The 22,018-nt window shown below is 41.7% G+C and overlaps 1 protein-coding gene across 1 annotated transcript in view; it reads left to right on the top strand.

Moving 5' to 3' along the window:
* Positions 1-22,018, top strand: part of COL21A1 (collagen type XXI alpha 1 chain) — a 406,528-nt gene that overhangs the window by 131,932 nt on the left and 252,578 nt on the right. Inside the window, exons 2-3 of the mRNA XM_063442941.1 lie at positions 2,018-2,126; positions 13,726-14,277. Coding sequence (XP_063299011.1) covers positions 2,039-2,126; positions 13,726-14,277 — 640 coding nt within the window. The 5' untranslated portion in view covers positions 2,018-2,038. The remainder of the gene's footprint in view (positions 1-2,017; positions 2,127-13,725; positions 14,278-22,018) is intronic.

Here is a 22,018-nt window from a genome sequence, read left to right as displayed (position 1 = left end):
TGAATGGGAATGGAGGGAAGGGGGGCGGTTAATATTAATTTAAAAAAAATTATAATTTTAATCTTCATTGAGTGCCTCGACCCCTCAAGCCACTCAGCACACTGTCTGATGACTTCCAATGCTCTGCCTCACTGCCAGGCGCCATGTGGAGCAACCCGGAAGTGATCGCTCCTGGACGCCAGAAAAAGTGGCACATGCACACTAGATATTTACATGTATTTATCTTACTGTACCATAAAAAAGGCACTGTAGGCACTGGAATTGCTTAATTGCATTGATGACCGGAATCTTGATGTCTGGAGTCCCTTGACTCTGTCCTTCCATTTAGTATTAAACCGTTTTTAATGTTTAAATGCTAAATTAAAGTCACCAACAGCCTTTCTCTCTGTGCTGCTTGGGTTAATAAGAGAGTTTTAGACTGAGTGCCCATTTCAGGTATGAATCAGTTTGCAAAAAGGAAGTGTATAATCTCTGCCTCAGTCATACCTCCAATGGGGGCTGGGCTGTGGTTGGCCAGAGACCTTCATTTATTGTTAAACTGCCTGAAAATGTTTTTTACGCAAAATGGAGGGACTGCGCCAGAGAACTCCAGATACTATAATCAATTTAATAAGATGAAATGGCTTTAGTGACAGCAATGTCCCTTTAAATAAATGTTTGTTGGGGTATCCAATTCAAACTTAATGAATGAGGTTGAATTGCTTGGAAAAAAAATGGGGTATATGATTGCAAGTATTCCAAATGTACAAAGAAAAGGAGGCTATGATGGTCCTTTAAATTTATGCTTGCACCTATGCAATATTTTACACTGCACAATATCAACATTTATGGATATTTTAAAGTAGCACTTTCACCATCTGGGTACTTTGCAGAATTTGCAAAGACCGCAGACAGTGGCATTGCTGATGTGGTTCAGGAGGATGGGGGAAGGCAGGCAAACGAGTTCTAGTTAACTGAATCTGTCCATCGCAAGGATAGAGAGGGGAAGGGGTGACAGTAGGTGCTTCACTTCTTTTATTGGAAATATTATTTGATTTGCTCAATGGATGATGTTATTGTAGAACAAATAAAAAATACCCTATTTGTCAAACAATTATTAAAAAACAATGATTTTTACCTAGCTGAAAAGAGACATAAGTCCATCAAGCTCAGCCTTTCTCACATATGCCTCTGCTGTTGATCAAAAAGAAGGCAACACATCACGTTTGAAGCACTTCCAAATTTGCAACAAAATAGGAAGAAAATGCCTTCTTGAGCCCAGAAAGGCAGTCAGATCTCTCCTTAGATCAAGAAGCTATTACCCCACAGATTAAAAATTACATCACTGAATCCTATGTTTTTGCAAGTATTCATTCAGTTGCTGTTTAAACATCCTTAGTGTTCTTACTGTGAAAACATGTTTAATTTGCCTTAGACTAAACCTTCTTTCTTCCAGTCTACATGCATGACCTTGTGTCCTATGTATAGTACTGTTCCTGACAGATTTCCAGACAATGGTTTGTATGGGCCCTGAATATATTTGTATAATGCCATCATATTCCCTCAGAGGCACTATTTTGCTAAACTAAAAATATTTAATTTTTTTTAACCTTTCTTCATAACTAAAATGTTTTATTCCTTTGATTAATTTTGCAGCTCACCTTTGCACTTTTTCTAGTGCCATAATATCCTTCTTTAGAACAGAACCAAAATTGCACAGCATATTCAAGGTGTGGTCTTACCAGCGATTTTTAAAGAGGCAAAAAATTATTCCCATCTCCAGAATGACAATACCTTACTGTCCCAAGCAACTGCTGATTGACATTATTGCATAGTTTGTGCTCTATAATAATTCCCAAATCCGTGTAATATGTTGTTATCTCTAATTCACTACCATTTAGGGTGTAAATTGCTTGTACATTCTTTACCCTCGAAGTGCATAACTTTGATTTTTTTTTTTTACATTACATTTCATCTTCCATTTTAAGCTTTCACCTGCCATTGTTATTAATTTGTTGTTCTATTTTTCTCCATATAGGTTCCCAGATTTTGTTCATAGATGGCATGGATTAAATGCAAACTTTATTTATTTTTGGTGCTACTAGTTCCTTATTGTATGTCACAAGAAGATGCTGAAACAAGATCAAGTAAGAAGCAACCTTATTGATATGTAAAAATGTTAATCTGTGAAACAGATGCTTTAAGATCTGTCATTTTTTTTTCTTTCCAAAATTCACCCAATTATAAAAAATGTGTTTATTTGGAAAGTTATACATAAGGAAATGTATAACCTGCAGGTTGAAAAAAGGGGGTCACGTCTATAGGCACACCCTATGCAACATATTATAGTCACCCCATACGTCACATATTAAAGTGGCACATCACAAACCCTCAATGTTGACTCATATGATCACGAGATCTGTGTAAGCAACTAGCCATGCACATGATTTCACGATCATACCATAGATGGATAGGTGACTGAATTTCTGGGCTGTGCCATCTTAGACACTCTAAGATGGTGGCACATCAAAAATTTAACAGGGACTGGCACATCAAAAGATAGGGTAAATTGTACGGGTCCTGGGGATTTAAAAGATTTTGGGATGAGAAGAAGGGAACCCTCGGCCGGTAATCAAAGGATCCCATATGTGACAGAGCCGCCTTAATTGTGCCATTTTTTAAGATGCAGGTGTGCAATTTATTTTGTATAATTATGTAATTTATCAAACTGAACCATTTAAACATATCACTTATTTTATCATTATGATTAGGGCATTATTTTATGAAATACCTCCCCCCAACAGTAACAAAATGTAGATTGCTATTAACTTGATATTCAAAATCATTTAACCACAGATAGAATGTGTGTTGTGCCTTTATGCATTTCAGACTGATAAATACTAATGTTTGAGAATGGCCAGTTATTTCAGTAAAATTCTCAAAATCACATTTACAGATGTTGCTAAAATATTAAAAGAGGTGATATTCTTAAGTTTCCCTTGTGAATTGGACACCTCCTGTTTTTTTTTTAAAGTGTGCTTTGGTTTTGTTCTAGGGCATTGCCTTTGTCTGGCTTAAATATGTTGGCACTTCTTGCTGATGTTTCAGATTACGTTATTTTCCGTACTAACCCTGTAACGCACTTCTAGGAATTCATATTGTTGAATTTGTCTCAGAATGATGGTACAAAGCTTTGCTTCACTTAATGCTATGCTATTACTGGCCTGAGAGTGTAGAGTTATATGAGTTATATGTCCTGTTATTAGGGAGCAGATTCAACTCCACCAAAAAATGTTAAATCTTGAGTTGCTCTGTGAATACAATTTGCAGCTTTATAATGGATGATGGAAAGGATTTCTAAATAAAATTAGATCCTAAAAAAAATATATTAATTGAATATTTATTTACAGTGTGTGTATAATGAATGCAGTGTGTGCGTATGAGTGCAGCGTGTGTGTGTATGAGTGCAGCGTGTGTGTATGAGTGCAGCGTGTGTGTGTATGAGTGCAGCGTGTGTATGAGTGCAGCGTGTGTATGAGTGCAGCGTGTGTGTGTATGAATGCAGTGTGTGTGTGTATGAATGCAGTGTGTGTGTGTATGAATGCAGTGTGTGTGTGTGCAGTGTGTGTGTATGAGTGCAGTGTGTGTGTGTATGAGTGCAGTGTGTGTATGAATGCAGTGTGTGTATGAATGCAGTGTATGAATGCAGTGTGTGTATGAATGCAGTGTATGAATGCAGTGTGTGCAGGGCCGGTGCAAGGATATTTGCCCCCCCCATATGTCCTGACCTCCCCTCCTCCTCCCTCAGTGGTCCTTACCTCCCCACCCCCGTGTTCCTTCACCCCCCTCCCCCAGTGGTCCTGACTCACCCCTCCCCTAGTGGTCCTTACCCTCCCCTCCCCTAGTGGTCCTTACTTCCCCCTCCCCTCCCCTAGTGGTCCTTACTTCCCCCTCCCCTCCCCTAGTGGTCCTTATCCCCCCCTCCCTCCCATAGTGGTCTTTATCCCCCCTCCCTCCCATAGTGGTCCTTATCCCCCTCCCTCCCATAGTGGTCCTTATCCCCCCCCTCCCTCCCTCCCATAGTGGTCCTTATCCCCCCCTCCCTCCCATAGTGTTCCTTTTCTCCCCCCTCCCTCCCATAGTGGTCCTTATCCCACCCCCTCCCTCCGATAGTGGTCCTTATCCCCCCCCTCCCTTCCATAGTGGTCCTTATCCCCCCCCCTCCCATAGTGGTCCTTATCCCCCCCTCCCTCGCATAGTGGTCCTTATCCCCCCCCTCCCTCCCATAGCGGTCCTTATACCCCCCCTCCCTCCCATAGTGGTCCTTATCCCACCCCCTCCCTCCCATAGTGGTCCTTATACCCACCCCTCCCACAGTGGTCCTTATACCCCCTTTTTTATTATTATTTTTTTTTATTATTATTATTTTTTTTTTTTTATTATTATTTCTTATTTTATTTATATTTTTATTTTATTTTTGTTCCCCACTCCCTGCTTGATACATGGCAGGGAGGGAGGCTCTCCTTCCCTGGTGGTCCAGTGGCAGTTCAGTGGGGGGGATAGGGGGGCTGGCAGAGCTGTAACTTACCTGTTCTGCAGCTCCTGTCAGCTCTCTCCTCCTCTGCGCCGTCCGTGCAGCTCCCTCTGTCAGCTCCCAGTGTAAGTCTCGCGAGAGCCGCGGCTCTCGCGAGACTTACACTGGGAGCTGACCGAGGTGCTGAACGGACGGCGCGGAGGAGGAGAGAGCTGACAGGAGCTGCAGAACAAGTAAGTTACAGCTCTGCCAGCCCCCCTCTCCCCCAGTCTGTATTATGGCAATGCAAATTGCCATAATACAGACAGTGACTCGAGTATAAGCCGAGTTGGGGTTTTTCAGCCCAAAAAATGGGCTGAAAAACTCGGCTTATACTCGAGTATATACGGTACTATTGATAAATCATTTTATTTATGTATTTTTATTGCCTTTAATTCCCTGGGATTTCTGAGCAGTTCAACTTTACCATTGTAATTGACATTATGGCAAAAAATACGCATCAATAAGGTTTTGTGAATTAGTGACTTTACCAGTTTATTCTTGAGTATTCAGCTGTAAATGTGAATCATTATTAGTATCAAAGTGCAACTACAAGCACAATAATCAATTCTTTTAAATTGAATTGGTTATAATTAGTGATGTACTGAACTGTCCGCCGGCGAACAGTTCCCGGCGAAATTAGCGTGTACGCGTTCGCCGCGGCGGGCGGACACATGCGCAGTTCGATCCGCCCCCTATTCGTCATCATTGGGCAAACTTTGACCCTGTGCCTCTCGGTCAGCAGACACATTACAGCCAATCAGCAGCACTCCCTCCCTTCCACACCCTCCAACCTCCCTCCCAGCATCCATTTTCAATTCATTCGGAAGATGCATGCTTAGTGAGAGGAGGGAAAGTTTAGCTGCTGCTGATTATATAGGGAAATTGATAGCTAGGCTAGGGTATTCAGTGTCCACTACAATCCTGAAGGACTCATCTGATCTCTGCTGTAAGGACAGCACCCCAAAAAGCCCTTTTTAGGGCTAGAACATCAGGCTGCTTTTTTTTTTTTTTTTCCTGTGTAATGTAATTGCAGGTGCCTGCCTGCCAGCTTCTGTGTGAGGTTCACATTGGATACTGTGCCTATTTGCCCAGTGCCACCACTCATATCTGTTTTAACAATAGGTTAAGCTTTACATTTAAAATAAATATTTTTTTTCACTGTAATAGAAGAGCAGTTGCCTGCCTGCCAGCTTCTGTGTGAGGTTCACATTGGATACTGTGCCTATTTGCCCAGTGCCACCACTCATATCTGTTTTAACAATAGGTTAAGCTTTACATTTAAAATAAATATTTTTTTTCACTGTAATAGAAGAGCAGTTAGTTGTCTGCAAGCGTCTGTGTTTCAGGCCTACTTCAGCGTGTGCTCTGCAGACCTGTGCCAGCATCCATTGACAGTTGCCAATCATATCTGGTCTCTCTATAGCGTGCTTTTACAACCAAAATTTTGTTTCCACTGTAATAGAAGAGCAGTTGCCTGCCTGCCATCTTCTGTGTGAGGTTCACATTGGATACTGTGCCTATTTGCCCAGTGCCACCACTCATATCTGTTTTAACAATAGGTTAAGCTTTACATTTAAAATAAATATTTTTTTTCACTGTAATAGAAGAGCAGTTGCCTGCCTGCCAGCTTCTGTGTGAGGTTCACATTGGATACTGTGCCTATTTGCCCAGTGCCACCACTCATATCTGTTTTAACAATAGGTTAAGCTTTACATTTAAAATAAATATTTTTTTTTCACTGTAATAGAAGAGCAGTTGCCTGCCTGCCAGCTTCTGTGTGAGGTTCACATTGGATACTGTGCCTATTTGCCCAGTGCCACCACTCATATCTGTTTTAACAATTGGTTAAGCTTTCGATTTAAAATAAATATTTTTTTTTTCACTGTAATAGAAGAGCAGTTAGTTGTCTGCAAGCGTCTGTGTTTCAGGCCTACTTCAGCGTGTGCTCTGCAGACCTGTGCCAGCGTGCTTTGACAGTTGTCACTCATATCTTGTGTCTCTATAGTGTGCTTTTACAACCAAAATTTTGTTTCCACTGTAATAGAAGAGCAGTTGCCTGCCTGCCAGCTTCTGTGTGAGGTTCACATTGGATACTGTGCCCACTAGCCCAGTGCCACCACTCATATCTTTTTTAACAATTGGTTAAGCTTTAGATTTAAAATAAATAAAAAAATTTCACTGTAATAGAAGAGCAGTTGCCTGCCTGCCAGCTTCTGTGTCAGGTTGGATGCCTTGCCCATTTGCACAGTCAGTGCCACCACTCATATCTGTTTTAACAATAGCTTAAGCTTTAGATTTTAAAGAAATCATTTTTTTTCACTGTAATAGAAGATCAGTTAGTTGTCTGCAAGCATCTGGGTGTCAGGCCTACTTCAGCGTGTGCTCTGCAGACCTGTGCCAGCGTGCTTTGACAGTTGCCAATCATATCTGGTGTCTCTTTAGCATGCTTTTACAAAGAAAAAAGGTTTCCAGTGTAAGCTAATAGCAGACAGTCAGTGTCCTTCAAGCGGCTCTGTCAGGCCTTCCTTCAGCGTGTGCCCTGCACAACCCTGCCAGCGTACTTTGACAGTTGCCACTCATATCTGGTGTCTCTATAGTGTGCTTTTAAAACCAAAATTTGTTTTTCACTGTTATAGATTGAATAGCAGTTACTTGTCTTCAAGCGGCTCTGTCAGTCCTTCCTTCAGCGTGTGCTCTGCAGAACTGTTCCAGTGCACGTTGCCAATTTACGTTGCACTCATTAGAACCAAACACTGTGGGGTGATTTCACCAAGGACCACACGACGGAACAGGATCTGATTTTTAGGGTCCTTCAAATTGAAAAGGAGGATCCGGTATTTATTCTTATATCTGCTGTCAGTACACAGGAAAAGTTTAAATATTTCTTGTTCTACGTTCTCTGCAACTCCACGCACCGACTCATCCAATACGTGAAGATCTGGTTTCTCTGACTCTCCTCAGTAGTGTATCAAACAGAGTCTGCACTGTGGTAACACGGACATCTTCAGGACATAACTCAACTATTTGCAGATAGGCAGTCTGCAGCTTCTCTTTTTCACCTGTTCTCTTCTTTCTCTTATGCGTATTCTTGTCTATATGCAGGTGGTCTCTTGCCTTTCTTTTAACCAATTCGTTCATTCCATATGGTTTCAAAAGATCTCTGGCATCATTACTTTCAACGCAAATAACGTCATCATAGTTAGTCTCCTCATTATTCACCGGGAAGAGAGTGTTTGCACTGACTACCCACAGCATGCTCTTGCCATTGCCTACTCCACCTTCAACGACAGGGTGCAAGTCCCAAGGAGAAGGATCATTCACTTTATTATCTGTCTTTATTTCACAAGTAGTGCCTGGAACATCCTCATGGGTCACAAGATGTAAATCTGGACTAATATCAACCCCAGGGTCTGGAAAATCATCAATTTGAAATTTTTCGAATAATCCCAGTGGGCTGCCACATTCTTCCTCCTCTGCTGGTATTAAAGTTTGCAGAGATTCACTATGGGGTGGTGTCAAGCATTTTGGAGAACAATTAAGCATCTCCATCCCAATACGTTTCAGATGTCCTATCAGCTCTTCCACCCTATGCGATACTATGGGCAGGCTACCCGTGACGTCATTACTCATGGCCCTATTTCACGCGGACACTCTGTGTCAGTGTGTATCATGGTCTCTGTGGACGGTGAACAGTCTCTATTCTGCTCTGTGTCAGTGTGTATCATGGTCTCTGTGGACAGGGAACAGTCCCTATTCTGCTCTGTGTCAGTGTGTATCAGGGGTTTTGAGGACAGGTGTCAATCCATATCTGCCAAGTGACCCTATGTAGGGGGAACAGTCCCTATTCTGCTCTGTGTCAGTGTGTATCATGGTCTCTGTGGACAGGGAACAGTCTCTATTCTGCTCTGTGTCAGTGTGTATCAGGGGTTTTGAGGACAGGTGTCAATCCATATCTGCCAAGTGACCCTATGTAGGGGGAACAGTCCCTATTCTGCTCTGTGTCAGTGTGTATCACGGTCTCTGTGGACAGGGAACAGTCTCTATTCTGCTCTGTGTCAGTGTGTATCATGGTCTCTGTGGACAGGGAACAGTCTCTATTCTGCTCTGTGTCAGTGTGTATCAGGGGTTTTGAGGACAGGTGTCAATCCATATCTGCCAAGTGACCCTATGTAGGGGGAACAGTCCCTATTCTGCTCTGTGTCAGTGTGTATCATGGTCTCTGTGGACGGTGAACAGTCTCTATTCTGCTCTGTGTCAGTGTGTATCATGGTCTCTGAGGACAGTGAACAGTCCCTATTCTGCTCTGTGTCAGTGTGTATCAGAGGTTTTGAGGACAGGTGTCAATCCATATCTGCCAAGTGACCCTATGTAGGGGGAACAGTCCCTATTCTGCTCTGTGTCAGTGTGTATCAGGGGTTTTGAGGACAGGTGTCAATCCATATCTGCCAAGTGACCCTATGTAGGGGGAACAGTCCCTATTCTGCTCTGTGTCAGTGTGTATCAGGGGTTTTGAGGACAGGTGTCAATCCATATCTGCCAAGTGACCCTATGTAGGGGGAACAGTCTCTATTCTGCTCTGTGTCAGTGTGTATCAGGGCTGGGCTTTGAGGACAGGTGTCAATGTTAGGTAATTTCTGCCCTTTATGGATTAAAAGCAGACTCTGCATCAACTGTGCAATTTTCCATGGGAGTTTTGCCATGGATCCCCCTCTGGCATGCCACAGTCCAGGTGTTAGTCCCCTTGAAACAACTTTTCCATCACTATTGTGGCCAGAAAGAGTCCCTGTTGTTTTTAAAATTCGCCTGCCCATTGAAGTCAATGGCGGTTCGCGCGGTTCGCCGGTTCGCGAACATTTGCGGAAGTTCGCATTCGCCATTCGCGAACCGAAAATTCCGGGTTCGCGACAACACTAGTTATAATACCTGGAGTCATCTGACTCGGTCCCTCCATTCAATGTCATACACTTTTCTGGGAGCTTTTTCTAGCACCAACAGCTTCTATTGGAGATATGGGTAAGTCAAAGATTACACACATCCTTCTAGCCATATCAATTCATGCCAGCATTGGGTGCTGGTATAGGCTGATAGCGTTAGCTGACACAGTCAGCCAATCACAGTCTCACAACACAAACATTTTTCAGACACACAGACACAGCCTCAGAGACAAGCACTCAGACACATAATCCCTATACGCAAGCTTCAGCACACGCTGAAATAGATAGTGTAGCGCTTATAAGATGAACAATACCTTAATTGCATAGGACAAACCAGGTACCTGAAAGTATTACAAATACAACATAGTGCAGATTATCTAGCTGATTATAAGTATATTTTAAAAAATATGCATATATATTGTGGGAAACACTCACAAATAGAGAGTTATTAGACCTAGCTCTAGTGTGAACAACCTTCGGGTCCGTTTTAGGCAACTCACCCATAAATTGGAAAGCACATTAACGCAGAAATAGAGTGGTACAGTACTGGATAGGTGGTTAAGAATGATATGCCAATTTAATACTCACAAACATAGACCCCCTACGGCTCTATAGTAGCGCTTTGTGTAGTTAAGGACTACACTCCTTCTTATAAGCAGACTCGAAATACTGGAAACCAGGATGAAAGTTTAACAAATGTATTAATACACTATTAAAAACAATATAAATAAAAATGGAACAATGTCCATAAATATTCCAGAACACGTTTCACCACTGGATCGTTTCTTCCACAATTGGGTATGTTGATTGCTAATCCCTGGTTTATCGTTATGTGTTTATATACCCTTTTGATGAGGGAATAATCTTCTGGTGTTCCTGTACGCAATTACCACTGTTAGGTAGTGCGTACGTTGCGGTTTAAGCCTCTTTGTTGCACATAATTACTTATCATGGCAGATGCTATCACCTGGAGCTCTGTCGTGTACCAAACCTCTCTTTCGTTGTTGCCGTTGTGTCACTTCCTTGTGTTTCAAGCCTTGTTGTGGTTTATAGTGGATGTCATCTGATTCACTTGCGGTCCACATTTTGCTTACGTTTCCCAAGTCTTTATTTTTGTGTGCATACAGCCTTTGTATTAGAATAACATATTAAAAGTGTAATACAATCTAATATACTATTACATACACAACTTATAAAAAACATGATCTCAATAATGAAAACTTGAAGGGGGATTGTGAAAAAGAGGGAACATACTACATAGAAAATAGAAATCTCCAAAAAGATGTAAAAAATCTATATTCTATTCAATGATAGAAAAATTAGAATAATTTATTCTTTAAAAGCCCAAAAATATTAGAGATCTATATCAATATTCTAAAACATTAAACATAGTTATAATTAGTATACAGAAAGTTAATCTAAAAATATGCAGTAAATTAATATGGGAATATATACAAAAATGTAAATTTTATTTAAAAAAATGACATAGTTCAAAGTCAGAATTTAACCTACATGGGATGAAGGTGTTCATTTTAAAAATCCACTCCATTTCTGTCCTTTCCATTTTTTTAATAAAATCTCCTCCCCTCCAATTTTTATCAACTTTCTTTAAACCCATAAAAATTAAACCTGTAGGATCTTGACAATGTTTAAAATGGTAGAATACACTGATTCTCAAATCCTTTTTGGATATTTCGGATATCTTCTCGAATCCTAATGTGTAACGCTCTTGTGGGTCGACCTATATAATTCAGGCCGCAAGAGCATTTTAAAAGATAAATAATATTTTTGGAGTAACAAGCAATAAAGTCTCTTATAGGTATAGACTCTCCTTCTTTGGTATCTCTGTTTTTAATAATCCTTCTAGTATTTCCTGTCCTTTTACAAGCTGTGCATTGTCCGCAACCATACAACCTCTTTTCATTATTTAAAATTGTAAAATTATTATTTTTTTCCTTTTATAAAGCTGTTCACCAGAGAACGCTTTAGTTTTTTTTACGCCTATATGGATAAACCTAGGTCGTGTTGGAAGGATAGGGGTTAGAAGGGGATCTTGTAATAGGATAGGTAAATATTTTCTTATAATTTTCCGTACTTCATTATTTTTTACATTAAAATTACAGCTAAAAGGGACGTCTTGTATTGTTTTATTATCCTTTACTTTTTATTCTAACATCTCCTTTCTTTCTCTACTCTTGATCTCTAACCTTAATGATTCTAACTTGTTTTCTTCATATCCTTTCTCCATAAAATCTCCTTTAATTTTCATAGATTGTTCTTCATAAGCTTCTAGGTTCGTGCAAATCCTCAAAAACTGTCCTCTAGGGGTGTTTTCGAAACAGAGAGCAAAGTGACAGCTTATACGTTCAATAAAACTATTTGAGTCTACTGGTTTAAAATGGCTCTTGGTTAATATATTCCCATACTGGATATAGATATTGGGGTCTAAAAAGACTACTATATTAAAACATATAAAATTCCTCTAGTCCCTCCACATCTCCCTTCCATATAAGGAGAATATCATCAATGTACCGGCTATAGGAGACAAGGTTTTGCCCCCAGCTAGGATGACCATAAATATATGTTTCTTCCCAGTAGGCCATAAAAAGATTTGCATAACTGGGAGCAAACTTAGTCCCCATATCCATTCCATTGGTCTGTAAATAAAATTCCTCTCTGTACCAAAAAATATATTCTTTAAAATAAGGTTGATACCTATTAAAATAGAATTTATTTGGGTGGTTAAGTATTCTGTGGATTCCTTTAAAAAATGTTCAACAGCCCTACCTACATACTCATGGGATATGCTGCTATATAACGCTGTGACATCAAGTCACCAGAAAAAAAATTAACTTTCCTATGTGCGTCTGTCTAAAAGTTTTAAAACAGATATCGTGTCTTTAATATGCGATTTGGTTCTTTGTACTAAAGGTTTTAATAAAACATCAATATACTGGGACAATCTACTTGAAATAGCATCTACTCCTGCTATAATAGGTCTGACGGGGGAAAAATTTACATCTTTATGCACCTTAGGTAGGAAATAAAATGTAAAAAGTTTGGGGTGTTTAATATTAAGGTATTTCAATTATTTTTTCTTTAAAATACCTTCCTTTAGACCTTTCTCAAGAAATTCTAAAAATATACTATTAATTTCCTCACTCGGGTTCTTATTGAGTTTGTTATATGTGCTAGTATCTTTTAAAATTCTATTGGCTTCTGTATTGTAAAACACTTTGGACATTAAAACTATTCCTCCCTCCTTATCTACAGGTTTAATGATAAGTTTGGGGTAATCCTTTAGATCCTTCAAAGTTTGTTTTTCCATGGTAGTTAGGTTACTTCTATATGTATCTCTAGGTTATTTTATTTACCTCTGTCATTACCATGGTGTCGAAAAATATAATTTTATCAGAAATCATGTGTTTAGGAAAGAAATCGGATTTTGTTTTAAGTTCTGTCTGTTTAAATTGGGATCTATTTTTTACTTCTCGTTCAATCTGATTTTTCATAAAAATTGTTTTCAAACAAAGGGGTCTTTTGAAACTATTTAGATCTATATACATCTCAAAGTGATTAAAATTCTTGCTTGGGGCAAACTTAAGTCCCTTATTTAAGACTTTTGTATGGGAAATATTTAATTAATTATTACTTAAATAAAAAAGATCATTTAGAGGATATTTCTAACGTCTTTCTCTTTTTTCTTTGTGAAGTACGTTTTCCTCCTCTCGTGCCTCTCCTCCAGAAGACCTCCTTCTTTGGAGTGAGTGGAGAGATCTATCCTTTGGCTCTGCTCTGCCAAAAAAAAAAACTCCTCATCTCTGTGATTGTCTTCAAACCAGCCTGTAATTTAATACGATCGTCTCTTAGATGGGAATCTTCTGTCGGGCATCTTGTCGGTGGTTTATATTGATGCCTATTGGCCTCCCTTCTATTTCTTTGATACACACCATCCACTTTTCCACCATTCACTTTTTTGGCGATAATTATAATCCTCTTGCCTCCTATAGGAGACTTTTCTATTCCTAAAATTGTTATTTCACCTCCTATTAAAAGCATAGTTAAGGGTATAGTTTTACCTTGTGTCTCTGTAACTATTTCCTTTTTATGTCACAGTTACTAGTAAACAAAAGGGGGCTGATTATGTTGGATGTAAGCTAATAATTTGTTTGTAATGTAATATAAAATAAGTAAATCATAAAGGCATTGATACTTTTTTGTTTTTGTTTTCTTTAGGCTGCAGAACAGCTCCAAATGACTTGGTTTTCATCCTAGATGGCTCATGGAGTGTGGATCCAGAAAACTTTGAAATTCTCAAAAAATGGGTGGTTAATATCACAAGCAACTTTGATATAGGTCCAAAATATACTCAAATTGGAGTGGTTCAATACAGTGACTATCCTGTCCTTGAAATTCCTCTTGGACACCATGCTTTCAGCGAGGACCTTATCAAAAAAATGGAGGCTATTCAATATTTGGGTGGAAATACAAGGACAGGAAATGCCATTCAGTTTGCCATTGATAATCTGTTTGCTAGGTCACTTCGACCTTTAACCAAAATTGCAATCGTTCTTACTGATGGCAAATCACAAGATGATGTTAAAGAAATCGCAGAAGAAGCAAGAAGAAATAAAATCACGCTTTTTGCTATTGGCGTGGGCTCTGAAATTGAAGAAAGTGAACTTAGAGCGATTGCCAACAAGCCTTCTTCCACTTATGTGTTTTACGTAGAGGATTACATAGCAATATCCAGAATACGAGAAGTTATGAAGCAAAAACTGTGTGAAGGTAAATGTATGATGATTATTATGAAAATGGTCTTTATTTAAGTCATAGGCAACTTTATGGCTAAGTATAAATTTCTCTACCAGAGGTGTGTTAGTGGTGAGTGTTTGCTTCCCTGACCCTTTGATGTATTTTGGGTTTACATATCTGAAATTCCAACTCACACATCTCCTCAAGAAGAAAAGGGCTTTACAGACCAAATAACTCTGCTTTGGCTTGACATCTGTCTGACATCTCCGTTGGATAATGTATGTATACATCTTTGCAATATATTTACTGCAAAACTGGTATTAACATGAAACTCATTCTATTTATATTCTGATATGCAGATATTACGTAAGCATTTTTAATGTTGATTCCCTTCAATATGCCTAAATTGCTTAATTTGGTGCACTTTAAAAAAAACAGAACTTAAAGATAACTTGAGACTAGCAAGTATATTTACTGAAATTAAAAATATCATGAATTTAAAGTAAATTTAAAGTAAATTTTAAAATATAGGCCAAAATAACCCCAAGAAATCTCCAAGTAAATTCTGTTTTTAGTTCGGCAACTTTGGCCTTACTTTTTAAATTCCCAGGAATTCTGACTTAACCCTGTTATTGATTGTTGTTCTTGCCTTTCAAAACTTCCAAGGTTAAAGAAATGGTTAAGTTCATCTGCAATTTGGCCAAAGACATCTGATGAAATACTTAACTTTAAATATAGATTTTGGCTTAATATTGTTGGATAAGCTCCCCAAATAGTGATGTCGTGAACATAAAATTTTCGGTTCGCGAACGGCGAACGCGAACTTCCGCAAATGTTCGCGAACGGGCGAACCTGGCGAACCGCCATGGACTTCAATAGGCAGGCGAATTTTAAAACCCACAGGGACTCTTTCTGGCCACAATAGTGATGGAAAAGTTGTTTCAAGGGGACTAACACCTGGACTGTGGCATGCCGGAGGGGGATCCATGGCAAAACTCCCATGGAAAATTACATAGTTGATGCAGAGTCTGGTTTTAATCCATAAAGGGCATAAATCACCTAACATTCCTAAATTGTTTGGAATAACGTGCTTTAAAACATCAGGTATGATGTTGTATCGATCAGGTAGTGTAAGGGTTACGCCCGCTTCACAGTGACAGACCAAACTCCCCGTTTAACGCACCGCAAACAACCGCAAACAGCCTATTTGCACAACCGCAAACTCCCGATTTGCAAAAGGTTGGATACCAAGCTAGCCATGTCCCGTTCCTTGTCCTCACTGATGTCATTGCAGGTCTCTCTTCCTCCACTCAGGAAGCGGGAGATGGAAAAAGATGCTTGGTCAGTCCTCCTACTTTAAATTTGGGGCACTGCGCGTGCAAACTAATGTGCCACCAGATAGGAGTGGTGTGTTAAGTAGTCAACCTCATTAGGCCTTTTTTAGTCGAATGTATCGCCCACTGTCAGTCCCTTCAGGGTCCATCCCTCATTCTTCTTAATAAAGGTGAGGTAATCTAGACTTTTTTGACCTAGGCGACTTCTCTTCTCAGTGACAATACATCCTGCTGCACTGAAGGTCCTTTCTGACAGGACACTTGAAGCGGGGCAGGCCAGAAGTTCTATCGCAAATTAGGATAGCTCAGGCCACAGGTCAAGCCTGCACACCCAGTAGTCAAGGGGTTCATCGCTCCTTAGAGTGTCGATATCTGCAGTTAAGGTGAGGTAGTCTGCTACCTGTCGGTCGAGTCGTTCTCTGAGGGTGGACCCCGAAGGGCTGTGGCGATGTGTAGGACTTAAAAAGCTCTGCATGTCCTCCATCAACAACACGTCTGTAAAGCGTCCTGTCCTTTCCGGCGTGGTCGTGGGAGGAGGAGGATTACTTTCACCTCTTCCCCTGTTAGATTCCCGTTGTGCTGTGACATCACCCTTATACACTGTGTAAAGCATACTTTTTAATTGATTTTGGAACTGCTGTATCCTTTCCGACTTGCCGTAATTCGGTAACATTTCATGCACTTTCTGCTTATACCGGGGGTCTAGTAGCATGGACACCCAGTACAGGTCGTTCTCCTTCAGCCTTTTTATACGAGGGTCCCTCAACAGGCACGACAGCATGAAAGACCCCATTTGCACAAGGTTGGATGCCGAGCTACTCATGTCCTGTTCCTCGTCCTCAGTGATCTCTCTGAAGGTATGTCCTTCCCCCCAGCCACGTACAACACCACGGGTACCAGATAGGTGACAATGAGCACCCTGGGATGCCTGTTGTGGTTGGTCTTCCTCCTCCTCCTCAAAGCCACATTCCTCCTCTGACTCCTCTTCCTCACAATCCTCTTCCAGCGTTGCCGCAGGTCCAGCAAGCGATGATGATAAGGCTGTTTCTGGTGGTGATGGTGACCACAGCTCTTCCTCTTTACGCTCATCTCCGGCCTGATCCAGCACTCTTCGCAGGGCACGCTCCAGGAAGAAAACAAATGGTATGATGTCGCTGATGGTGCCTTCGGTTTGTCACCTCCTCAAAAGGACGCATGAGCCTACAGGCATTGCGCATGAGCGTCCAGTAACGTGGCAAAAAAAATCCCAGCTCCGCAGAGGCTGTCCTAGCACCCCGGTCATACCAATACTCGTTAACGGCCTTTTCTTGTTGTAGCAGGCGGTCGAACATTAGGAGTGTTGAATTCCAACGTGTTGGGCAGTCGCAACTCATGCGCCTCACTGGCATGTTGTTTTGCCGCTGGATATCGGAAAAGTGCGCCATGGCCGTGTAGGAATGCCTGAAATGGTCACACACCTTCCTGGCCTGCTTAAGAATGTCCTGTAAGCCTTGGTACTTATGCACAAAGCGTTGTACGATCAGATTACACACATGTGCCATGCACGGCACATGTGTCAACTTGCCCAAATGCAATGCCGCCAACAAATTTGTTCCGTTGTCACAAACCACTTTGCCGATCTCCAGTTGGTGTGGAGTCAGCCACTGATCCACCTGTGCATTCAGGGCGGACAGGAGTGCTGGTCCGGTGTCACTCTCTGCTTTCAGGCAAGTCAACCTCAAGACGGCGTAACACTGCCGTATCCGGGATGTGGAACAGTACCTGGGAGCTGGGGGGTGCAAGAGGCAGCAGCAGAAGAGGACTCAGCCGAGGAGGTTATGGAAGAGGATGGAGTAGGAGGAGTAGAGGAGGTGGCAGCAGGCCTGCCTGCAAGTCGTGGCGGTGTCACCAACTCCTCTGCAGAGCCATGCTTGGCAGCCGTCAGAAGGTTTACCCAATGCGCAGTGTAGGTGATATACCTGCCCTGACCATGCTTTGCAGACCAGGTATCAGTGGTCAGATGGACCCTTGCCCCAACACTGTGTGCCAGACATGCCATTACTTCCTTTTGCACAATCGAGTACAGGTTGGGGATTGCCTTTTGTGCAAAGAAATTTCGGCCGGGTACCTTCCACTGCGGTGTCCCAATAGCTACAATTTTTTTGAACGCCTCAGACTCCACCAGCTTGTATGGTAAAAGCTGGCAGGCTAAGAGTTCAGTCAAGCCAGCTGTCAGATGCCGGGTAAGGGGGTGACTTTGTGACATTGGCTTCTTACATTCAAACATGTCCTTGACAGACACCTGACTGTGGGCAGATGAGCAGGAACTGCTCAAGGCGAGAGACGTAGGGGCGGATGGTTGAGAGGGGGCAAGGAGGACAGCAGTGGTTAACGTGGCTGAAGATGCTGGACCAGGAGGAGGATGGTGGCTTTGAGTTTGTGTGCTGCTTGTACTCATGTGTTGATCCCATAGGCGTTTGTGATGTGCGATCATGTGCCTTCGCAAAGCAGTTGTACCTAGGTGCGTGTTGGACTTCCCACGACTCAGTTTCTTTTGGCACAGGTTGCAAATGGCATCGCTGTTGTCAGAGGCAGACACACAAAAAAAATGCCACACTGCTGAGCTCTGCAATGACGGCATTCTTGTGGTGGACACAGCATGCGTTGATTGGCGTGCTGTCTGGCTGACCCCGGGTGCCGATGCATGCTGTCTGACTGTGCCAGTAGCTCCTTGTGACGACCTCCCCCTGCTTCCAACTCGTCTCCTCCTCCTCTCTGTCTCCCCATCTGAACTTTCCCCCTGTTCTTCTTCTCTTCTAGTGGGCACCCACGTGACATCCACGGACGCATCGTCATCATCAACCGCTTCACTTGTACCTGACAACAGAGGAAGCAGCAGTGGGTACAACATCATCATCATCACACCGTACGTGTGTAATGCTGCCTGACTGAGACATATCCCTGTTATCTGCATCCTCTGGCAATAATGGTTGCGCATCACTCATTTCTTTCAACTGATGTGTAAATAACTCCTCTGACAGATCAAGTGAAGCGGCTGTGGTGCTAGTGTTGGTGGTGGCGGCAGGCGGGCGAGTGGTAACTTGAGAGGTGCCCGAAGCTAAGCTGGAGGAGAATGGTGCGTCAAGGTTCCGAGCGGAAGCTGTAGAAGATTGTGTGTCCTGTGTTAGCCAGTCAACTTTGTCCTCAGAACTTTTCAAGTTCAGGGTATGTGGCCTCTGAACACTGGGCATTATTCTAGGGCCAAAGGGAATCACAGAACCATGACCACGACGGCCCCTGCGGGGTGGCCTGCCTCTGCCTGTCATTTTTTTTTTCGATTAGTGGTACTATGCGTGCAAGCTACTGTGACAACAGATATGAGTGGCACTGGTGTGACACGGTGCCCTGGCAGGCCCTGAAACGCACACTCGTGAAGGAAACTGACTGCTATTATATTACAGTCCAAAATGTTTTGTTGTTTTTAAATGCAAGCTATTGGGACACCAGATATGAGTGAGTGGTGGCACTGGGCAGGCCCTGAAACGCACACTAGTAAAGGAGACTGACTGCTATTATATTACAGTCAAAAATGTTTAGTTTTTTTTAAATGCAAGCTATTGGGACACCAGTGAGTGTGTGGCGGCACTGGGCAAGTGGGCACAGTATATGCTGTGAGCCTGACACACACGCTGGCAGACAACTAACTGCTATTAAATCTATTGCAGTCAAAATTTTATTTAAAAAAAAAAAAAATGTACACTACTGTTACACCAGATATCAGTTGCACTGGTGTGACACTGTGCCCTGGCAGGCCCTGAAACACACACTAGTGAAGGAAACTGACTGCTCTTATATTACAGTCCAAAAAGTTTTTTTTTCGTTAAATGCAAGCTATTGTGACACCAGATATAAGTGGTGGCACTGGGCAGGCCCTGAAACGCACACTAGTGAAGGACTGTAGTGGACACTGAATACACTAGCCTAGCTATCAATTTCCCTATCAAATCAGCAGCAGCTACACTGTCCCTTCTCTCACTAAGAATGAAGCTTCACAATGAATGTAAAATGGATGCTGTCAAGGAGGTAGGAGGGTCTGGGAGGGAGGGTCTGCTGCTGATTGGCTGGAATGTGTCTGCTGACTGTGAGGTACAGGCAGGGTCAAAGTTTACTCACTGATGATCAATAGGGGCGGACCGAACAGCGCATGTGTTCGCCCTCCGTGGCGAACGCGAACAAGCGATGTTCGCCAGGAACTGTTCGTCAGCGAACAGTTCGGGACATCACTATTCCCAAATGATTTAATACTTCTGGGTAAACTTTTAAGATTAATATGATGAAAAATATTTTTACAAATATTTATTTTGATAGTGGATATATATATATATATATTTATATATCAACTATATATATGTATTGATATATAACTTGATATATATATATATATGATACAACAAAAGGGGGATGTACAAAAATATTAAATATACTTATCAATTGTACAGAGACAGCTTCCCACGAACACCTCCCAAATAGTGTTTAGTCTAAACAAGCCAAAATTATTCAATACACGTGGGATTCAGCTGATATACCTAAAGAATAATAAATAAAAAGAACATAGCATAATACAGTTTGTGGAAATATAATATTCCCTGCTATAGGTTGCCCTCACAAGAAATTGGAGTAATATGCGCTCTACTAGTGCCTCCCCCGGTGTCTTGGGGGCTAGTGTCTCCCTTTCAGGATCAGATATCACCCGGTATCAGGAACCATGCAGGACTCTGACAGGTAGATTTAAAAGGGGTTTATTGGTAGTATAAAGAGTACAATAAAAAAGAGAGATATGGTCTCACGCGTTTTGTCCCACTTCTGGGACTTCCTCAAAGTCCAATATTTAATAAAAGCAGTTATAACAATAATGCTCCCAAAAAAGCTGCCTAATTCCACCCTCCCATCAGTCCCATTAAATAGAGCTAGTCTCTCTAGTCCATTTGTGGTTCCACAGGGGGCGTCTTTAATTCCATTCACATCATTGGTAGTGTTCAGTTTCTTTTCACCTGTTCCTTGATAAGGGGTAGCACATGTTCTGGTGACAGCTGATCGAAATTCCGAGATCGGCTAAACCGGAAATGATGTATATGACGCACTTCCGTGCGTTCCATCTTGCATTCCACCCGTGAGTTCCAGTGTGGTTTCAGGAAGTGGATTGGTTGTTCTCCCCCTGGTGTTCTCCAAGGGAATCAGGTTAAGCAACTAAAAAGACTAGAAACTGATTAACTAGAAAACAGCATCTAAATAGAAAGGTACCATTAGATCATTTATTAAACTTCTTAGTTCAATAGAACAGTTGAAATACATAATCCAAATAATTTTTAGTATTATAGTGTATTAAGTATTCATCTTCATTGTAAATCATTTGTCATTTCTATAAAAGAGCCACATAAGTATTTCCTTGAAGTACAAAAAATATCAAAGTGCTATATGTTCTTATTACACCAGTATATGTTTACAATAAATTAAATTCATAAATATAACATAAATCAAATTGAGAATTGCCATTGCCCTTCTATTTAGATGCTGTTTTCTAGTTAATGGAATAGCTTTTGTCCGCATATACACCGAGAGACAAATGGAAGAGGCCGCACCATGCTTCATGAGTCAGCAGTTGGGACCCGTAAGTTCATGGCTTGGCACTGATGGTCAGAAGGTGTTATGCGGTTTTGTAGTTTCGCCCAAAATTGTGCGCACAAGTTATCAAATGCTTGTATGAGCTAGTCCACGAGGGAAGTAGGCTGTGAGAAGGCTTGCAGGGTATGGCAGCGATCTTGAGTGGTAGGTCTCAAACCTCCAGGTTGCTTAGAATTGCAATGCTTTGTTGAGTAGGCCACTAGAGTTCTCCAGTGGAAACCAGGATATCCCCCACCAGTCCAAAGGGGAGGGGGGGGGACAAGACTCAGGTACAGGCCTCAGAGACGTCTAGCACGGACTATATTCTGCATAACCAGGCAAAAGCAGGTCCAACACTCTGTACAGTATTGCTCGGGAGAATAAGTGGGATCTGCAAGGTAATAAGGGGGAGGGGGGAATAAACAAGATAAAAAAAAAAAATTATGAATTCATTATTTAAGCACCTATCCCACCCCTATATACACCCCCACCCCTGACACACTTACATACCCATGCTTACGTTGTGTATCTCCCCATCCCAAAAACCAATGGGGGGGGGGGGACAGGGACATGCATGTCAATGGTTATAACATAACATGCCCCCTTTCTGGCTCCTCCCCTCTTAGTGGGCTGCTCCACCCTTAATTGCCTGGGCTGAATTTTTGCCCTAGTCTGGCCCTGCTGTCTAATCCTCCTTACCCTATGAATTATTGCAGTCAAATCATAGTTGCTCCATAGTGAATTCATGAAAGAAATCTTGAACTATTCTGAGCATGCACAGTGTGAAATGGAAAAGTGCT

This window comes from Pelobates fuscus, chromosome 2 (assembly GCF_036172605.1).
Source record: "Pelobates fuscus isolate aPelFus1 chromosome 2, aPelFus1.pri, whole genome shotgun sequence".
In the NCBI taxonomy this organism is placed as follows: domain Eukaryota; kingdom Metazoa; phylum Chordata; class Amphibia; order Anura; family Pelobatidae; genus Pelobates; species Pelobates fuscus.
Note: the sequence above shows the minus strand (reverse complement) of the source record. Positions and strands in the feature narration are given on the sequence as shown.